A 19093-nucleotide genomic window follows, 5' to 3' on the forward strand; every position below is an offset into this window, starting at 1 on the left:
TGGTGACCAGATTTCTAGCTCATCCCAACTCTGGCTTCTGAGGATTCTCCAGGCTATATGCTCAAGGCTGTGATCAAATGTTCCTCCTGCTTTTTTTCCTTTTAAGAAGAAGAAAGTTTAGATTCTCTTCACCCAAATGCTGCACATGTACTGTGTGGGTGCAGACATGTCACACGCAGACATGATGGTGGCTTGTTCCTCTGACGCTTTCTTTTCCTGCCTTTTGTGTTCAAACCTTGTACTCGCATGCAAAGCACTACATGGTAACAACAACAACAACAACAATTTATTTATACCCCGCCCATCTGTCTGGGCTTCCCCAGCCACTCTGGGCGGCTTCCAACAAAATATTAAAATACAATAATCCATCAAACATTAAAAGCTTCCCTAGACAGAGCTGCCTTCAGATGTCTTCTAAAAGTCTGGTACTGTAGTTGTTGTTCTCTTTGACATCTGGTGGGAGGGCATTCCACAGGGCGGTGCCACAACCGAGAAGGCCCTCTGCCTGGTTCCCTGTAACTTGGCTTCTTGCAGTGAGGGAACCGCCAGAAGGCCCTCGGTGCTGGACCTCAGTGTCCGGGTAGAATGATGGGGGTGGAGACGTTCCTTCAGATATACTGGACCGAGGCCGTTTAGCGCTTTAAAGGTCAGCACCAACACTTTGAATTGTGCTCGGAAACGTACTGGGAGCCAATGTAGGTCTTCCAAGGTAACAAGGAGGAAAGCTCACATGTGGCAGTGGTCAACACGTCAAAAGAACCCAGTCTGTTACCGAAGAGACTTCGGGTTTTAGCAGATGCAGACTGATTGCAATGCTTTTTAAGTTCTTCGTGGTTCAGGATACGCCCCCAAGTGAATTAAGCAGCACTCCCTGTCTCGGCTCCATCCAAACGCCCTGGGCTTTCTAGAATCATAGAAATGTAGAATTGGAAGGGACCCTGAGGGGTCATCTAGCCCAACCCCTTGAAATGCCTGAATCCTGCCCATAACCATCCCTGGGTGGGCTTGAACCACAAACCTTCTGGTTAACAGACAGACACTCTGACCCATTGCACCACAGACTCCGAAGAAAATGCGGCCTTCAGCCGGGGTCCCATGTGAATCAAACCGCACAATGAGGCTCAGTCTCCAAAATCCCCAAGGCAGCCCAAATCTGTTTGCTGCATTTATAAAGCATCTTTCTGCCAACGTACCTGAGGCAGTTTACATTTTTAAAAGAATAAGACAAATAAATGGTATGGTGTGCAAGGCTTGGGGAGGTGGGGACAGTCCAACTGGAGCCAGTCCTGTAGTTGTCTTTGCTTACTTGCTTTGCTTTCTTTTTCATTCCCAAGGGGCAAGTGTTTCTCTTGGTCCAGTGAAGGAAGGTGGTGTTGGAGAACACAGACAACCTGAGTGGAGCTTGGCCCAGCGTTGTCTCTGTGCCCTCCCCCCTCTCGTTTTTCCTCTTCTTTACCACAAGGCAGATAGGCATTTCAGTGCTAACAAATGGAGGACTTCACAGTTGTATTTAGGCCTTTGCATTTACTTTGCTAGAAAAACGAGTTGTATTAAAAAAAAAAAAAACTTTCAATACCATGCTAACAGAAGAATTTCCCTTCTCTCCAACCCCCTTTTTCGTTGAAGGTGTCAGAACAGGTGGAGAGGAGGCTTCAGGAGATAGAACGAGAAATCCGCTCGGAAAGGCAGCTTGTTGAAAGACGTCAGGATCAGCTGGGACACATGTCTCTGCATCTGCAGGAGGTATGCAAAGCAGTCGGTTTTTTTTTTTTTTTTTTAATACGTACAGAACTGCATATCTATCTGGTCCTTGCTCCCTGTCTAGTCTGAGCTAATTATTTCAAGGGATGACTGCCATTTTTCAAAATGCATTTTGTTGTGCATCAAGTGAACTGTCAGACAGCCATACATGAAAGGGGTTCTCTTCCCTGAGGCAGCGAGTATTTAAAGCGTTTTTTTTGGTTCTGAGCAGGCTTTGGGGGGTTTTGTGTTTCTTTTTAAACATCTTCAGTTACACCTAAGATTGAAACTGTTAAAAACGCTGTTAACAACCACCTTGTGAATACTGCTCTCTTGAAGCCTAAATATGATGTAATGAATAGCCGGTTTCCTCGTGCTGTATAATCAGCTTTGCTTGAAGCAAAATGCATCTGGCAGAGTACAAGAGTTTGTGCTGTGGAGACAAACTGAGCTATTGTTCGCTTTTTGAAAAGGCAAATTAAGGCCCTTTTGGCCCTCTCTTAGAAAAGAGTGTGTGAAATGCCTGCAAGAGTGGTAGAGAAATTACTCCACCCTAACACTTGAAAACCTCGGGGAGATAAAATGCGTACTTTGTAATTTTAGATTTAATTTAAGTGCTTGGGCGATTATTTGGATAGTCATCTCTGACTGACTTTACTCTGGTGTCTCACAGAGTCTATGAAAAGTTTAATTTCATATTTGGTTGCCTTAATACATGTGGTGACCTATGTGCTTTTTAAAAAAAAGGCAATTGCAGATTATATAGTGCAGTATAAGCCGGTAAGGATTAATTTAGATTGACACTTTCTGTTCTGAAAGAGTGACTCTCCTTTCGGAGGTCACATTAAAGAAGGAAAAGAGAGAAAGTAGCATACATTTTAATTTGGGTAAAGATTCATGTGCTCTTCTTGGGTCAAAGAGTTTTGAATTCTCTGTCTTTAAATTTCACGGAATGGTGGTAAAAGGTTGTGATCCATTAGAGTGGAGAGGAAATGAAGGTGTTTAAGTTCTGCACAGTAAATTCTCAAATGGTCTAGCAATTTATTTATTTTTTCCAGATGTTTGTCACTTTTTCAGGAGGTATGTGCATAATTTGGTACTGGCAATAGCCAATTGATTCGCAACCGCGCAAGTGCGCATTGCACTGAACCTTGAAGTGACTTTAAAAATTGTAGATATGGCCCTAAAAGAGCCCAGAGAGGGCAAAAAAGAGATGTGAAAACAATGTCTGGCTATTCCATGAGCCTTTGTAAATGCAATCCCAGGAGCCCTTGCACCAACTTCTGAGGCATGTGGAGAGTTACTGCGTTTGAGGAAGGAGGTTTGGAGGGAGCGATTCTGGTGTTTTCAGGCCAACCACTGCAGCCCCCTGGCCCAGCTTCCTTCTCCTTGCTGTCATTTGCCTCTCTTGGAAGGTTGCTGAGCTTGCTGTGGCTGTAGAGACCGATGCGGAAGACTATATGCGGAAGACCGATGCGGAAGAGACCTGATGAACCAGGGCTTGTGTTATATTCTTACAAATTTCCCTGAACTGTGCTTATCATGAGGCTTTGATTGAATAAAAGAAATTTGACCAACACTCAAAGCCAAGGGATGCCACTGTATAATAAAGAGTGGTTTGCCCAGCTTGTGCCCCAGGGAGGTAACTTCGGTGCTGCTAACACAGCGGTTTGAGTTACAGCGGTTTGACTTCACCCCCAGAAGCCAACTAACTAACTAACAACTAGTCAACACAACTATGTATTTAGGGTAAGAATTGATTTCCTGCCATGTGAATTGATTTACATGGGATTAAATTTGCTTCTCAGAGTTTATTTATCTTTTCAGTTGCTTTCAAATCTTTATGACGCCAATGCATTTTGAGAAAAAAAGCCTGCAGAATCTTTGTGGCCACTAAGAGTCAGTGTTTTGCCATCCATGAAGAGCAAGGGGGCCGAGCAAATCCCATTTCACAGTTTCAAACCTTGTTGGAATATGCTGAATTTCTTTTTTGTTTTTAGTATTGATGGCATAGAGGTGCACATTTTATTTATACCCCCTACGGTCTGGTCTGCAGTTAAATGTGTGATTTCTTTATGTGTGTTGCATTCTCGAGTGCTAATTATTGTAAGGGCACTCTAAAATGTGTTCCAATTTCTCTTCCCACCCCCAATTTTGTGATATGCACTTTTGACATTTTTATGTTTTTCTTGAACTAATGCCTAAAGAGAGGCATTAGGGGAGGTGTGTAGAGGGGGAAGCAACTGAGTTCCTGGATGTTGGGGACATTTCTTGAGGAAGTGAACATAATGAGGAACTGGGTATTCTGTGCTCAGACAAAGGGTCTAACTCAGGGGTCAGCAAAATTTTTCAGCAGGGGGCCGGTCCACTATCCCTCAGACCTTGTGGGGGGGTGGACTATATTTTTTGGGGAAATGAATGAATTCCTATTCCCCACAAATAACCCAGGGATGCATTTTAAATAAAAGGACACATTCTACTCATGTAAAAACACACTGATTCCCGGACTGCCTGCGGGCCGGATTTAGAAGGCAATTGGGCTGCATCTGGCCCCCGGGCCTTAGTTTGCCTACCCATGGTCTAACTAGTCCAGCATTGTCCCCAACTGGTTCCCTTATTGGCCAATAGTAGCTATGGAGAGAATAAAGAGTGAGCTGAAGATCACCTTCCCACAACACACTGTCTCCATCCCCTAAGACAGTAGTGGTGAATCTGTTGCCCTCCAAATGTTGATGGACTTCAGCACCAGCCAGCATGGCCCAATGGTCAGCAATGATGCAAATTGCACTTTGGCAACAGCTGAAGGGACCCCTGTTAACCACCACTAATCTAAGAGGCATTCCCCAGTTCAGGACTGAAGAAGAAGAAGAAGAAGAAGAAGAAGAAGAAGAAGAAGAAGAAGAAGAAGAATTTGGATTTGATATCCCGCTTTTCACTACCCGAAGGAGTCTCAAAGCGGCTAACATTCTCCTTTCCCTTCCTCCCCCACAACAAACACTCTGTGAGGTGAGTGGGGCTGATAGACTTCAGAGAAGTGTGACTGGCCCAACATCACCCAGCAGCTGCATGTGGAGGAGTGGAGACACGAACCCGGTTCCCCAGATTACGAGTCTACCGCTCTTAACCACTACACCACACTTGCTCTCAGTGTGCAACCGGCTTGTCCCCCTGTCCAGTCTTCAGATCTTCTTGCATTACTCTTCTAGTCTCATTGGAGAGAAGTCCTCAGTCCCTTACAGCTGGTTCTAAGGGCCAAAATGGGCTGCGCTTCAGACATTGCATTTATTCATTCATTCATTCATTCATTCATTCATTCATTCATTCATTCATTTAATTTGTCAGTCACTTTATCTTGCCTAGGGCAACCCAAAGTGACTTCCAACCAAACATATAGACAATAAGCCCCACATAGACACGTTAAAACCAAGAGGAAGAAGAAATGCATTTTAAACATCCCACTCACAAAGGGATGCACTGCACAAATATAACCCAGAGATGGATTAAAGTGTGATAATGTAGTGCTAGACAGGCACACAGATGATGGATGCGTTCAATGCCCATATCCATCATTTCTGGCCCTGCCTAGCCCTGGAGGTGGCACAACCCTTCTTAATGCAGCAGGAGCCTTGACCTCTGGTGGTAGAGGAGAAGAGGATGCTTCTGGTGCTGTGCTGCATAGCATCTGTTCCCTCTCACTGTCTCCTGGGCCATGGAAGTACCTTCTCCCTTCCATGAACTTGTCAGGTGGTAAGCAGTGGGGCAGGGACGCAGGTTGCCGATCAGAAGGTTGGCAGTTCAAATCCCCGCGATGGGGTGAGCTCCCGTTGCTCGGTCCCTGCTGCTGCCAACCTAGCAGTTCGAAAGCACGTCAAAGTGCAAGTAGATAAATAGGTACCGCTCTGGCGGGAAAGTAAACGCCATTTCTGTGTGCTGCTCTGGTTTGCCAGAAGCGGCTTAGTCATGCTAGCCACATGACCCGGAAGTTGTACGCCGGCTCCCTTGGCCAATAAAGCGAGATGAGCGCTGGAACCCCAGAGTCATCTGCGACTGGACCTAATGGTCAGGGGTCCCTTTACCTTTAAGCAGTGGGACATGTAGACACTTGGCTTTTTGCCTCGTCAGTGCTGAGTGATTTTTATCAAGGAGAAGAGTTGTGGCGGCTGGGCAGATCATTGAAAAAACTTGCCAGCCTGGCCCAGGGATGGTGGTGTTTTTGAGGATGTTCCTGACCGGCAAGCACGACTTAAATGTTTTTAGTAAGCCCCCATCCCATCCCCAGAAGGAACTTTCACAAGATCAATGGAAACAAGATAGTCCCTGCCCACAAGTTTACAATCTAAGGGTTGCTTCCTGAAGTCACACATGCTAGTTCTTAATTGATCAGCTGGAATGGAGGGAAGGAGGAGTCAAGCAGAGCTGATCTCAGCAGGGCTGATGATGGAGTGGTCCTGCTTTCCCCATCTCCCTCTGCCAGGTGGCAGTTGATGGAGGAAGGAGCTCAATGGGGTTGGTCCTCCAGACAAGCTGATGGAATGGTCCGGCAGCCCCACTTTTCCTTTTGCTATAGCTTGACAGAATGCTGCTGCTTGGTCCTCTGTAAAAGGATCTTCCTTCTCATGGGCCTTTGATGCTGTCAGAAGTGTTTTTGAGAGTCCACGTGTTGAATACCAGCTAAATTGCACTTATCTGCCTGTTTGACACTCCCGAAGAAGGTTGGTGAGGCGAGTCCTCCTGCTGCAGAAATGGTGCTAATTTTTCCTTGGGAAGGATTCTCTTTCACCTTCTTCTGTATATTTGGCATCCCTGGCTTTAATAGCACCATCCATCAATTTACTTGTGATTCATGTTTGGCTGATGGGTCTGCAATTTCCCAGGCTTAGGAGAAGAAAAGCTTCTTATTACATGCATGTCTTGAGAATAACCCTATTTAACAATTACTGTGCCTGTAGTACGCACCTTCTTATTTATTCTTCCATAACTTTTAATTAGAGAAATATTGCAGCAAACACAATTGCTCTTGACACCGTATGACACTGACTTTGTAATTGCTGTAGCTCTTATCTGAACTCGATTTGTCACTCTACAGCATTATCGTAGTTTACTTAGATAGTTGGCTCTTTGGGGGAAAGTGTCTGTCATTAACACTGGGTGGTTTTGTTTTTTGTTTTTTTTAAAAAAAGTTTTAAGTGTTACACTCTTTACAACACTTAATCATAAAGGACTGTTTTCCTCTATCCAGATGATCACTTTTAAGAAATTAAATAGAAGCCTGAACAATGGGCTGATTCCCTTCCTTGGTAAATATGGGCTGGGATCCAAAGCACCACTTCAGGCATTCCTACAAGCTTGAGCATGCCTGGTCGGGTTTTCTATTACAGACTGCTTTTGAAAGTCTTATTGGTTTCAAAAGCAGCTTGCTGTGTATGGCGGGTGTCTGCTGTTTTGAGAAGCACAGAAAGCCCCTCCTTCTGATCATGCAGAACCAGTTGTGTGGGTCTTTGGAACACCCCCTTGGTCCACTAGAAGGCTGGCAGCATGTTCCCTTGGTTATTCAGTTATGGGAACTGCTGAATAGGCAAGGCTAGACAGTGGCCTGGTTTGGACATACAGATCTTGGGTTAGATCTCTGGGACCTGTGCAAGCTTTGTGCCTGCAGACTCCAACATACGCTACCGCCAGCCCTCGTAGCTCAGTGGTGGAGAATCTGCTTTGCAGGCAAAAAGTCTTGGGTTCAATCCCCAACATCTCCAGGCAGGATTGGGAATGGTTTCCCACATGAAACCTTGGGGAGAGCTAGATGGACCAGGGCCTGTCTGACTTGATATAAGGCAGTTTCCTATGTTTTCCTCCCTTCTCCGCACACTGCAGTTAACCCAGGAAATCCAATCAATGATTGTTTCCTGTTAAATCCAAACTGAAAACCTATGATTATTAAGTTGGGAACGAGCTAGGATCTTCAACCATAGTCTGAAGTTGGTTCTTTATTTCTGTTAGGTCACAAGTGACTGATGCGAGTATGCTATTGGCAGAGCAGTCTAGGCAAAATAGGTTTGATTTACTCGCAGGCGTGGTATGTGAGAGACTCTGCATTTTCCTTGGTTCTGAAAATTTCCTTTCACGTGTGTGTATGTGCTGTTTAGCCACATATCCGCTTTTCATAAAACCAATACAGTTATGGACTATTTATTTTTACTGTACCTGGAAAATAAAATGGAATGGCTTATTTGAAATACCAGTGGGGTGAGAGATTGCTTTTTTATTTCATGTTATTGCTGCTTAATGGCCTAAATATCCTTCAGTGCTGCTTTGATAAGCTGAGGTTGGCATATTGATTTCCAAGACTGAGTTAAGATGTCTTAATGATAAGATGCCTAATTCCTATTCTGTGTTAGCGAAATCTTCCGCGGTTACTTATTGCTTCTAGTTTTTCTGTGCTAGTATAGCAGACATTCCCCTTCATGGATCACTGCCTTGTCGTGGCGAAGGGGCTTGAATTACTCAGGGAAGCTATGAGCTATGCCGTGCAGGGCCACCCAAGATGGACAGGTCATAGTGGAGAGTTTGGACCAAACGTGATCCACCTGGAGGAGGAACTGGCAACCCACTCCAGTATCCCTGCCAAGAAAACTCCATGGACAAAGACAACAGGCATATAAAAGATATGACGCTGGAAGATGAGCCCCTCAGGTCGGAAGGCGTCCAACATGCTACTGGGGAAGAGCGGAGGACAAGTACAAGTAGATTCAGAGCTGATGAAGCGGCTGGGCCAAAGCCGAAAGGACGCTCAGTTGTGGATATGCCTGGAAGCGAAAGGAAAGTCCAATGCTGTAAAGAAAAGTATTGCATAGGAACCTGGAATGTAAGAACCATGAACCTTGGTAAGCTGGATGTGGTCAAAAATGAGATGGCAAGAATAAACATTGACATCCTAGGCATCAGTGAACTAAAATGGACAGGAATGGGCGAATTCAGTTCAGATGACTATCATATCTACTACTGCGGGCAGGAATCCCGTAAAAGAAATGGAGTGGCCCTCATAGTCAACAAAAGAGTGGCGAAAGCTGTACTGGGATGCAATTTCAAAAATGATAGATTGATCTCGATACGAATCCAAGGCAGTCCTTTTAACATCACAGTAATCCAAGTTTATGCACCAACTTCCAGTGCTGAAGAAACTGAAATTGACCAATTCTATGAAGACTTACAACACCTTATAGAAATGACACCAAAGAAGGATGTTCTTCTCATTATAGGGGATTGGAATGCTAAAGTAGGGAGTCAAGAGATAAAAGGAACAACTGGCAAGTTTGGCCTTGGAGTTCAAAATGAAGCAGGGCAAAGGCTAATAGAGTTCTGTCAGGAGAACAAGCTGGTCATCACAAACACTCTTTTCCAACAACACAAGAGACGACTCTACACATGGACATCACCAGATAGGCAACATCGAAATCAGATTGATTATATTCTCTGCAGCCAAAGATGGAGAAGCTCTATACACTCAGCAAAAACAAGACCTGGAGCTGACTGTGGCTCTGATCATCAGCTTCTTATAGCAAAATTCCAGCTTAAACTGAAGAAAGTAGGAAAAACCACTGGGCCAGTAAGATACAATCTAAATCAAATTCCTTATGAATACACAGTTGAAGTGAAAAACAGGTTTAAGGACTTAGATTTGGTGGATAGAGTGCCTGAAGAACTGTGGATGGAGGCTCGTAACATTATACAGGAGGCAGCAACGAAAACCATCCCAATGAAAAAGAAATGCAAGAAAGCAAAGTGGCTGTCCAATGAGGCCTTAAAAATAGCGGGGGAGAGAAGGCAAGCAAAATGCGAGGGAGATAGTGAAAGATACAGGAAATTGAATGCAGATTTCCAAAGAATAGCAAGGAGAGACAAGAGGGCCTTTCTAAACGAGCAATGCAAAGAAATAGAGGAAAATAACAGAATGGGAAAAACCAGAGATCTGTTCAAGAAAATTGGAGATATGAAAGGAACATTTCGTACAAAGATTACCACAATTAAGGACAAAAGTGGAAAGGACCTAACAGAAGCAGAAGACATCAAGAAGAGGTGGCAAGAATACACAGAGGAACTATACCAGAAAGATATAGAGGTCTCATACACCCCAGGTAGTGTGGTTGCTGACCTTGAGCCAGACATCCTGGAGAGTGAAGTCAAATGGGCCTTAGAAAGCCTTGCTAACAACAAGGCCAGTGGAAGTGATGATATTCCAGCTGAACTATTTAAAATCCTAAAAGATGATGCTGTTAAGGTGCTACACTCAATATGCCAACAAGTTTGGAAAACTCAGCAGTGGCCAGAGGATTGGAGAAGATCAGTTTACATCCCAATCCCAAAGAAGGGCAGTGCCAAAGAATGCTCTAACTACCGCACAATTGCACTCATTTCACACGCTAGCAAGGTTATGCTTAAAATTCTACAAGGCAGGCTTAAGCAGTACGTGGACCGAGAACTCCCAGAAGTGCAAGCTGGATTTCGAAGGGGCAGAGGAACCAGAGACCAAATTGCAAACATGCGCTGGATTATGGAGAAAGCTAGAGAGTTCCAGAAAAACATCTACTTCTGCTTCATTGACTACGCAAAAGCATTTGACTGTGTCGACCACAGCAAACTATGGAAAGTTCTTAAAGAAATGGGAGTGCCTGATCACCTCATCCGTCTCCTGAGAAATCTCTATGTGGGACAAGAAGCTACAGTTAGAACTGGATATGGACTAACTGATTGGTTCAAAATTGGGAAAGGAGTACGACAAGGCTGTATATTGTCTCCCTGCTTATTTAACTTATATGCAGAATTCATCATGCGAAAGGCTGGGCTGGATGAATCCCAAACTGGAATTAAGATTGCCGGAAAAAATATCAACAACCTCAGATATGCTGATGATACAACCTTGATGGCAGAAAGTGAGGAGGAATTGAAGAACCTTTTAATGAGGGTGAAAGAGGAAAGCGCAAAATATGGTCTGAAGCTCAACATCAAAAAAACTAAGATCATGGCCACTGGTCCCATCACCTCCTGGCAAATAGAAGGGGAAGAAATGGAGGCAGTGAGAGATTTCACTTTCTTGGGTTCCATGATCACTGCAGATGGTGACAGCAGTCACGAAATTAGAAGACGCCTGCTTCTTGGGAGAAAAGCAATGACAAACCTAGACAGCATCTTAAAAAGCAAAGACATCACCTTGCCAACAAAGGTCCGTATAGTTAAAGCTATGGTTTTCCCAGTAGTAATGTACGGAAGTGAGAGCTGGACCATCAAGAAGGCTGATCGCCGAAGAATTGATGCTTTTGAACTATGGTGCTGGAGGAGACTCTTGAGAGTCCCATGGACTGCAAGAAGATCAAACCTATCCATTCTCAAGGAAATCGGCCCTGAGTGCTCACTAGAAGGACAGATCCTGAAGTTGAGGCTCCAGTACTTTGGCCACCTCATGAGAAGAGAAGACTCCCTGGAAAAGACACTGATGTTGGGAAAGATGGAGGGCACAAGGAGAAGGGGACGACAAAGGATGAGATGGTTGGACAGTATTCTCGAAGCTACTAACATGAGTTTGGCCAAACTGCGGGAGGCGGTGAAGGATAGGCGTGCCTGGCGTGCTCTGGTCCATGGGGTCACGAAGAGTCGGACACGACTGAACGACTGAACAACAACAACATAGCAGACATTGTGGAGCCAGTATGCAAGGCATCTCCAAGCTGCATACATTCCCCTGTGAGGTAAATTCACCAGGAAACTGCCTTAGACCAGGTACAGATTATTTGCCTACATTTCCAGAATTGTTTTCTCTACCTAGCGATAGTACTTGGAAGGCCTAAACTTTCCCGTAACTGCTACTTTCCTGTTTTAAACTGTTTAAATCTAGTTAAACCTGGGTTACTTTGAACCCTTTATTCTGCTACATTTTGGTGCTCACCTGTGCTGCTTAAGAATCATGCACGGAGCTCAGTTATTGGTTTAATATTCTGAAAGGTCCTTCTGATATGCTTAAGTTGGGCTTCTTGGGCTGAAGCCAATGAGGTTGTTCTACCCTGTTGTTCACATAGCCATGCTGACAAGGGGACTTTGTAGATTTGTCTGCAATTATACAGCCTGCCTCCTGCCTGATGGCCCCATTGCTTATCACTTCCAGCAATGTTGGGTAGACATATTGAGTGGAAGTGCAATGCTTTTGTCAGATAAGGTAACGGTAAAGGTAAAGGACCCCTGGATGGTTAAGGCACTCATCTCACTTCAAGCCAAGGGAGCCGGCGTTTGTCCGCAGAAAGATTTCTGGGTCATGTGACCAGCATGACTAAACCGCTTCTGGTGCAACGGGACACCATGACAAGTGCCAGAGTGCACGGAAATGCTGTTTACCTTCCCGCTGCAGCGGTACCTATTTATCTACTTGCACTGGTGTGCTTTCAAACTGCTTGGTTGGCAGGAGCTGGAACAGAGCAATGGGAGCTCAACCCATTGCAAGGATTCAAACTGCACGCAGACTCGAACTGCCAACCTTCTGATTGACTTCCAACTGAGTGGCAGAAGAAGGCTGTTTAACCCTTTCCATCCTAGCTACTCTATCTGTATACAGTACTGAAAATTTCTTTCTCCACACACCCCACTTTTTCTCCCCAAGAGGTATAAGATAGGTGATCTTATATATCTTTTGAGAGTTAAAATAGGTGTGGAAGTTTATGATTTTGAACATACATCCAGCTTGGGAAAGGGTTAAACATTCTGTGTTTTGAAGGGAGAGTTGAGGCCGGCTGAGGCTCAGCTTGCTTACTGGGGTATGGAAGCTAATGGATTGCGAGGTATCAAGCTTAGTTGCGGACACTATGCATTCAATACATCTATTTATAGCTTTGCATGATATAATCTCACACACCAGTGTGTTCTGCTGTGTTTGTGCATGTGTAAATAATACACATGTCAGCATATTTTATAAATTAAGGCTTTGATGGTTTTGCAAAAAAGAAACAAATTCCCCTTTTCTTCCCTTCAAGGCTTTAAAACAACAAGATGCTAAAGCTAATGAAGTGGAAACTGTCTTGAAGAATAAAGTACTGAAAATGGAGGGTGAAAAAAACAAAGTAAGTTTTTTTTTTAAAAAAATGTTCATTGTGTAGTATCTTCATGTTGCAATTGATGCAGTGACTTTTGCACCCATGCTTTAAAAGTATGATGTATGTTTGCTTTAACATATACCGGTAATAGCAGGTATCAGCATCAAACTTTCTGCCTTTCATAGTAAGATGTCCAGCTTCATTTCAGTGGCACATGCCCAGATTGTACTGCTCCTTCCAAGGTGACCGACATCAAGAATACTTAAGCCTGTAAAAACAGGAAGGCATCATACTTGTTGAGGCCCACACAGATAAATTTGGCCCTTAACAACAGTTAAAACACTCACTGCTATTAAAACTAGGGGTAGGAGATGAAACCAATAAGATAAATGCAATAAAAAAGCAAGAATAAAAATGCAGCAAAAGCTTGGTGAAATAAAAATGCTGAACCAACCTCCCTTCAGAGGGATTTTCACAACTGGGGAGCCACCACTCAAAAGATCCTCTACTGGGTCCTTGCCAAGCTTACCTCTCTTCTGAATTATGATTAGGCAGCAGTAGCTGGTGGCGCAGTGGTACAAGCTGGGTGGCATTGTTCATCTGGCTTCCCAGTTCCGAACTTGTGTGGAACTTGGCGGGGTAACTGGCTCATAACTTCCAGAGGCCTTGCATTCAGCATTGTGGACCCAATCCTGTGGCCCTCCCTTTTGGCTGAGAATAGTCAGGTCCCCTCCCTGCTTAATTTCAGGCACTTGACTAAGATGTCCCTATTTTAGCAGGCCTTATAAGGTGGTTTTCTGTTTGTTTGATGACCTTTCTTATTCTGTGTTCGTGTGTGTGCGTAAAACACATTTTATTCACACTGCTTAGGAATTCAAAATAGTAAGCATTATACAAATGCCTTAAATAAATAAATAGGAGTCAGATTTGTTGCATCACGCCTGCACTGCACCAAGCTCCCCACCCCTTTCCCCTCACACTGCCCCTGTTATGCTGCCAACTGCTACTGTCATGCAAGTTAACACAGGAGGGGAAGGTCCTTGAAATATCCTGGTCCTAGGCTGTTTGGCGCTTTATATGTAATAACCAGGATTTCGAATTAGGCCTGGACTCAAGCCGAGTGGTGTGGTCAAGAAAGCCAAGTACCAGAAATTATTCTGGCTGCTGCATTTCGCAGCAGCTTCACTTTCCAAACCCTTTCAATGGCTAATATAACTATAACTAAGAGGGTATTTGTTGTTCCTTCAAGAACTTGCGTTCAGTTTTCAGTTAATCACAGACATCTGCAATGCCCATTCTTCATTCTGGCTTGAAATTCTGGGTGTTTCTTTTTTTAATGTGCCTTCTTGGGGTTTTTACTTTTTTTCCTTCTCAACCTGGGATTTCTGGTTATTATGAGTCAAACAACCTTTCAAACTGCTCTGTTTTGCCACCTTGAAAGGGGAGCCCATCTAGAGTATGAGGGAGATAACACGTGCAACTCAGTTACATAACCTAGTTTTTAGGAGAGGAAGAAATGCATGTATTTGCAAACAGATCACTTGATCTAAGGAACCATTGGAATAATAGGCATTTGGTGAGCTTAGCAAAGTGTTGCATAAGAAATGAGCGTTCAGCAGACTTCTGGGTATATTAAGTATTGTAGCTAAATAATTCATGACATTACTAGCAGTGGAATGATTTTTTTTGTCACTCTTTCTAATCTGAATAAGCTTGAACAGGATTTGGAGCAGTCCCGGAGGAAACTGGATCAGTCGGAAAACAGCAGAGAGGTTCTTCTCCACCAGGTAACCACTTTCCTGTGTAAAAACCTGTCTCCGTTCACAGTAGGCAGTGCTCTTAAAACTTTCTATCAAATAGTGTGATAGGAAGTTAGAAATAAGTATGATAAGAAAATAGTCACAAAAGTGAATACCAAGCTTTATTACAGAATGATAGTTTATTAGTCTGGTTTTCACATGGCGCTAAGCTTAGTGCAAATGTGTAGGCCTCCAGAGAGGAGGCGGTGCTTTGCTCCAGTCCAGTCATTGTGCTGCTGTGGTAAACTATGGTTTGCCTTAGCATGTTGTCCAGACTCAAGCTCCTGGTCTAGCTCTCCCCAGAGAAACTATGAGCTGTAAACCAAAGGCAGGTTTTGGTTTCAGCTCATGATTTGTCTGCAGAGAGCAGAACCGCTACTCTGGGTTGAAACAAGGTGCTATGCCAAGCTGCGGCTTTGCTCAGTGCAGCTGCAACGGAGTCCAACATTTGCTCATTTGTGCTAAACCATGGTTTGACTTAGCGTAACACACAAATGAGAGTAACATGAAACTGTTTTTGCCAAAGTCAACTTAAGAAATGTAACAGAAGCTGATTGGCTTGCTTATCTTGCGGCATGGCATATTATTACAGTGGTACCTCGGGTTACATACGCTTCGGGTTACATACGCTTCAGGTTACATACGCTTCAGGTTACATACTCCGCTAACCCAGAAATAACACTTCAGGTTAAGAACTTTGCTTCAGGATAAGAACAGAAATCGTGCTCTGGCGGCGCAGCGGCAGCGGGAGGTCCCATTAGCTAAAGTGGTGCTTCAGGTTAAGAACAGTTTCAGGTTAAGAACGGACCTCCAGAACAAATTAAGTACGTAACCAGAGGTACCACTGTATAATGTTTTGCCTTTTGTATCCTGCTCATTCTAGTGAAAGAACACTTAGAATGTGTGTTTGTTTGGCTTTATAGCTATTTGGGGGATCTGAACCAGGTCTGCTGGGCCCAAGTTTAGCACTCTGTCCACTACACCACACTGGGTGGGTAGGGGAAGCTAGCACTTGAACATGTTGTATGAAAGCAGGAGGGGACAACAAGCTACATGATAGCATTAGAAGCTTTAAGGACTTACCTTATACAGTGGTATCCCGGGTTGCATATGTAATTGGTTCCGGGTTACAGTTTGTAACCCCAAAAGTTCGCAACCCAAACAAGCGCGCGCAAAACCCGGAAGTAGCGGTTTGCGCATGCGCAAATGTGTCTGTGCATGCGCAAACTGCGCAGAACGCTTCTGTGCATCTTTGCGCCGCGCGCGCTCCGGGTTGCACTTCTGGGTTACCAGAGTTTGTAACCCGAAAAGTACATAACCCGGAGCATACGTAACCCGAGGTACGACTGTACTGTAGTTTGCCACAGCTGGATTGTGCTTAGTGCTTGCTTTCAGGGATCGCTCTGTATTTGGATCTTACTCTGTTCTACTTGACGCTCTAGATAATTAGTTGTGTGGACTCTGTCATGCCAAATAAGACCCTCCAGAGCTGTTTGTTTAGTTTGGTTAAAAACAAATTCTCACTTACGCATTCACAGCTGCATACCTATGGATATGATGAAATAGATTATACGTTATATTTATGGTTTACTTTCTTTGGGTTTAAAGGTTGTTTAATGTTGTGATAGTATAAATTATTGGGCACATTTCAATATATTTTGAAAGAGCAGAGAAAGTAATTTACTAAAGACAGTGAAAAGATTCCTCCACCAGCAGCACCCCACCCTTCGTCCTGGAACTGCTTTACCTTGTTTTACTTTTGCACTAGCAAATTATAACTTTGCGAAAACAAATTGCCTTAAAGTGGCTTATCTCTCTGCTGGCCTCTAGCTGTATAATTTATTCAAAAGCAAAACCAGCTTGTCAAATAAACCTCCTTGTGTTTCATTGAGGCTTGGTTGGTGTCCCTGGTTTTGTAACAGCCCAGTTTTGCCCCACCTCTATGTTGCAGCACACAATATGCTGAATGCCCTCAGAGGGGCAATGTGGGATCGTTACTCCCATTCCATACATGCATGACCTGTGAAGGAACCTCTGTGTGCTTGGGAACCTTTTGAGTAGGCAGGGTTTCCGACTGCATGTAGAGAGGTCCCTTGCATTATTTTTCCTATTAATTCATTTAGATAGCAACGTTTCTTTATGAATGGCAAAGCAGTTTACAAAAGACGAAATAAAATATAAAACAATTAAAACTAATAAAAGAGCCAAGGCTACTGAAATCCTCCAAAGCAGCACATCAGTGTAGCAGCAGTGAGATAATACTCACTGGCAAAGCAGTATAGTGACTGATAAGATCAGAGATCCCAGCGGCCTCCATTCAACAACAGCATGAGGACCGAGGGGCCTGAGTGAAGAGGTATACCTTAAACAACTCCCTAAACTAAAAAAAAACCCTGAAGACCAAGGCAGTTTGATAAAGAGGGAGCCAGGCAGGGATATCCCCTTGAATCTGAAGCTTTCATTTAAAACAGAGAAATATCATGCTGCTTATGCTTGGCTCATTGCTAAGTATAGTGTATGGGTAATGGGTTATGGTCACATTTTGCTTTAGGATCTTTTAAAGAATTGATAATGTCAGTGAAAATATGCCTCCACATTTTATTGAAATTGGTTTCTGGTTTGTTAAAAAAGCTGGCACTTGTCTGTGTGTATGTGTGTATGTGTGTGTTAGATTGAGGATCTCCGTTCCCAACTCCTTAGAGCAGAAGAGGAACGACTGACTCTGCACCATCAAATATCTCAGGTTGCCATGCATCACCAGAGCCATCCAGCTGAGCAAAAGGATGACAGGAGGAGGCAAAGAGGTAACACTCTCTTTCCCATTACTATTCAGGACAGAAAAATAAGACCTTATAGTAACTATGCCTTGAGAAAGACTCAGCGCTTGAAATGGCAAGTCTTGGTTTACTGAAAGCTGGCAATAACAGAGAACTGTGGGCAAAATCAAATTGTGGACAAAAGCATATGTCTCAGTGTCTGTTGTTCACAATCTCAGCACATTGAACCTCCTCCTCATCGTGACCGAAATAGACAAAAGTTGATTCAGAGATTTATGTGAAAGCAGTTGTGTAAATTAAATCTGAGCCATTATTGCAGAGAAATGGAGGCAGTGAGAAATTTTACTTTCTTGGGCTCCATGATCACTGCAGATGGTGACAGCAGTCACGAAATTAAAAGACGCCTGCTTCTTGGGAGGCAAGCAATGACAAACCTAGACAGCATCTTAAAAAGCAGAGACATCACCTTGCCGACAAAGGTCCGTATAGTTAAAGCTATGGTTTTCCCAGTAGTAATTTATGGAAGTGAGAGCTGGACCATAAAGAAGACTGATCGCCAAAGAATTGATGCTTTTGAATTATGGTGCTGGAGGAGACTCTTGAGAGTCCCATGGACTGCAAAAAGATCAAACTTATCCATCCTTAAAGAAATCAGCCCTGAGTGCTCACTGGAAGGGCAGATCCTGAAGTTGAGGCTCCAGTACTTTGGCCACCTCATGAGAAGAGAAGACTCCCTGGAAAAGTCCCTGATGTTGGGAAAGATGGAGGGCACAAGGAGAAGGGGACGACAGAGGATGAGATGGTTGGACAGTGTTCTCGAAGCTACTAACATAGGTTTGACCCAACTGTGGGAGGCAGTGGAGGATAGGGGTGCCTGGCATGCTCTGGTCCATGGGGTCACGAAGAGTCGGACACGACTGAACGACTGAACAACAACAACAGGCAGTTCATATTTAATATCTTAAATTCTTGATTTAGCAAAAGCCTTGCTAATACATTTTTTTGTTAGGTAGACTGGCAACCAGCTAGGATCTGATTTCTTACAGGCTGCTGAAGGATTATGAATTGGAATTTGGGCTTGTCTTGTCCGAGCTGTAGGTCCCTGCTATCGTAATGAGCATGGTAGACGTTGCACAGAGATAGTAGAAGCAGGCAGTAGTGTGTAAAAAATCCTGGGAGCTAGATCTGGAAGTAATTGCATCAGTAGGGTCTGGAAGCAATCCACCGGAACTTACTGTTGTGTACTAGCCATTCATTTTCAAAGGGCTAGTAGGGGAGCGCTGTGTGGCAGTAAATGGAGGTTGCAAATCAGCTGTGCTTAGTAGAGCTCAGCTTTGGTCCCATGTGATGCAGAACAAATCAATACAGGTTGATCTCTAAATGTGCCCTGCTGGTATGCTTAAAACGGCTATAAATAGCAGTTGCATCCTCAAGCCTCAATATCCTCCGTATAGCCTTTCAGCTGTATAAATGGAGATGCTTCAAGCCAAGGTCCAGTGGCAGGCTTTCCTTCTTGAAACATGGATATTTCTGTTACTTGGCACTGCTCTCACTCTATCAGGGGAAACATGAGCATGGCTTGCCTTCCTGACATGACAATGAATCCAATTTATCCAAGAATAATTAACAGGAAAGCCAAAGTATTTTTTTTTAAAGTATTTTTCATATGCATTGAGAAAATGTCATAGAAAACACATACACAATATAG

General features: G+C 43.8%; 1 protein-coding gene across 5 annotated transcripts in view; it reads left to right on the forward strand.

Moving 5' to 3' along the window:
• Window positions 1-19093, forward strand: part of CEP128 (centrosomal protein 128) — a 178141-nt gene that overhangs the window by 21791 nt on the left and 137257 nt on the right. For all 5 annotated transcript variants that reach the window (XM_033141773.1, XM_033141762.1, XM_033141778.1 and 2 more), the window contains exons 8-11: window positions 1627-1743; window positions 12750-12836; window positions 14522-14596; window positions 17280-17412. In XM_033141773.1, coding sequence (XP_032997664.1) covers window positions 1627-1743; window positions 12750-12836; window positions 14522-14596; window positions 17280-17412 — 412 coding nt within the window. The remainder of the gene's footprint in view (window positions 1-1626; window positions 1744-12749; window positions 12837-14521; window positions 14597-17279; window positions 17413-19093) is intronic.

Source organism: Lacerta agilis, chromosome 1, assembly GCF_009819535.1.
Source record: "Lacerta agilis isolate rLacAgi1 chromosome 1, rLacAgi1.pri, whole genome shotgun sequence".
NCBI classification, from domain to species: Eukaryota; Metazoa; Chordata; class Lepidosauria; order Squamata; family Lacertidae; genus Lacerta; species Lacerta agilis.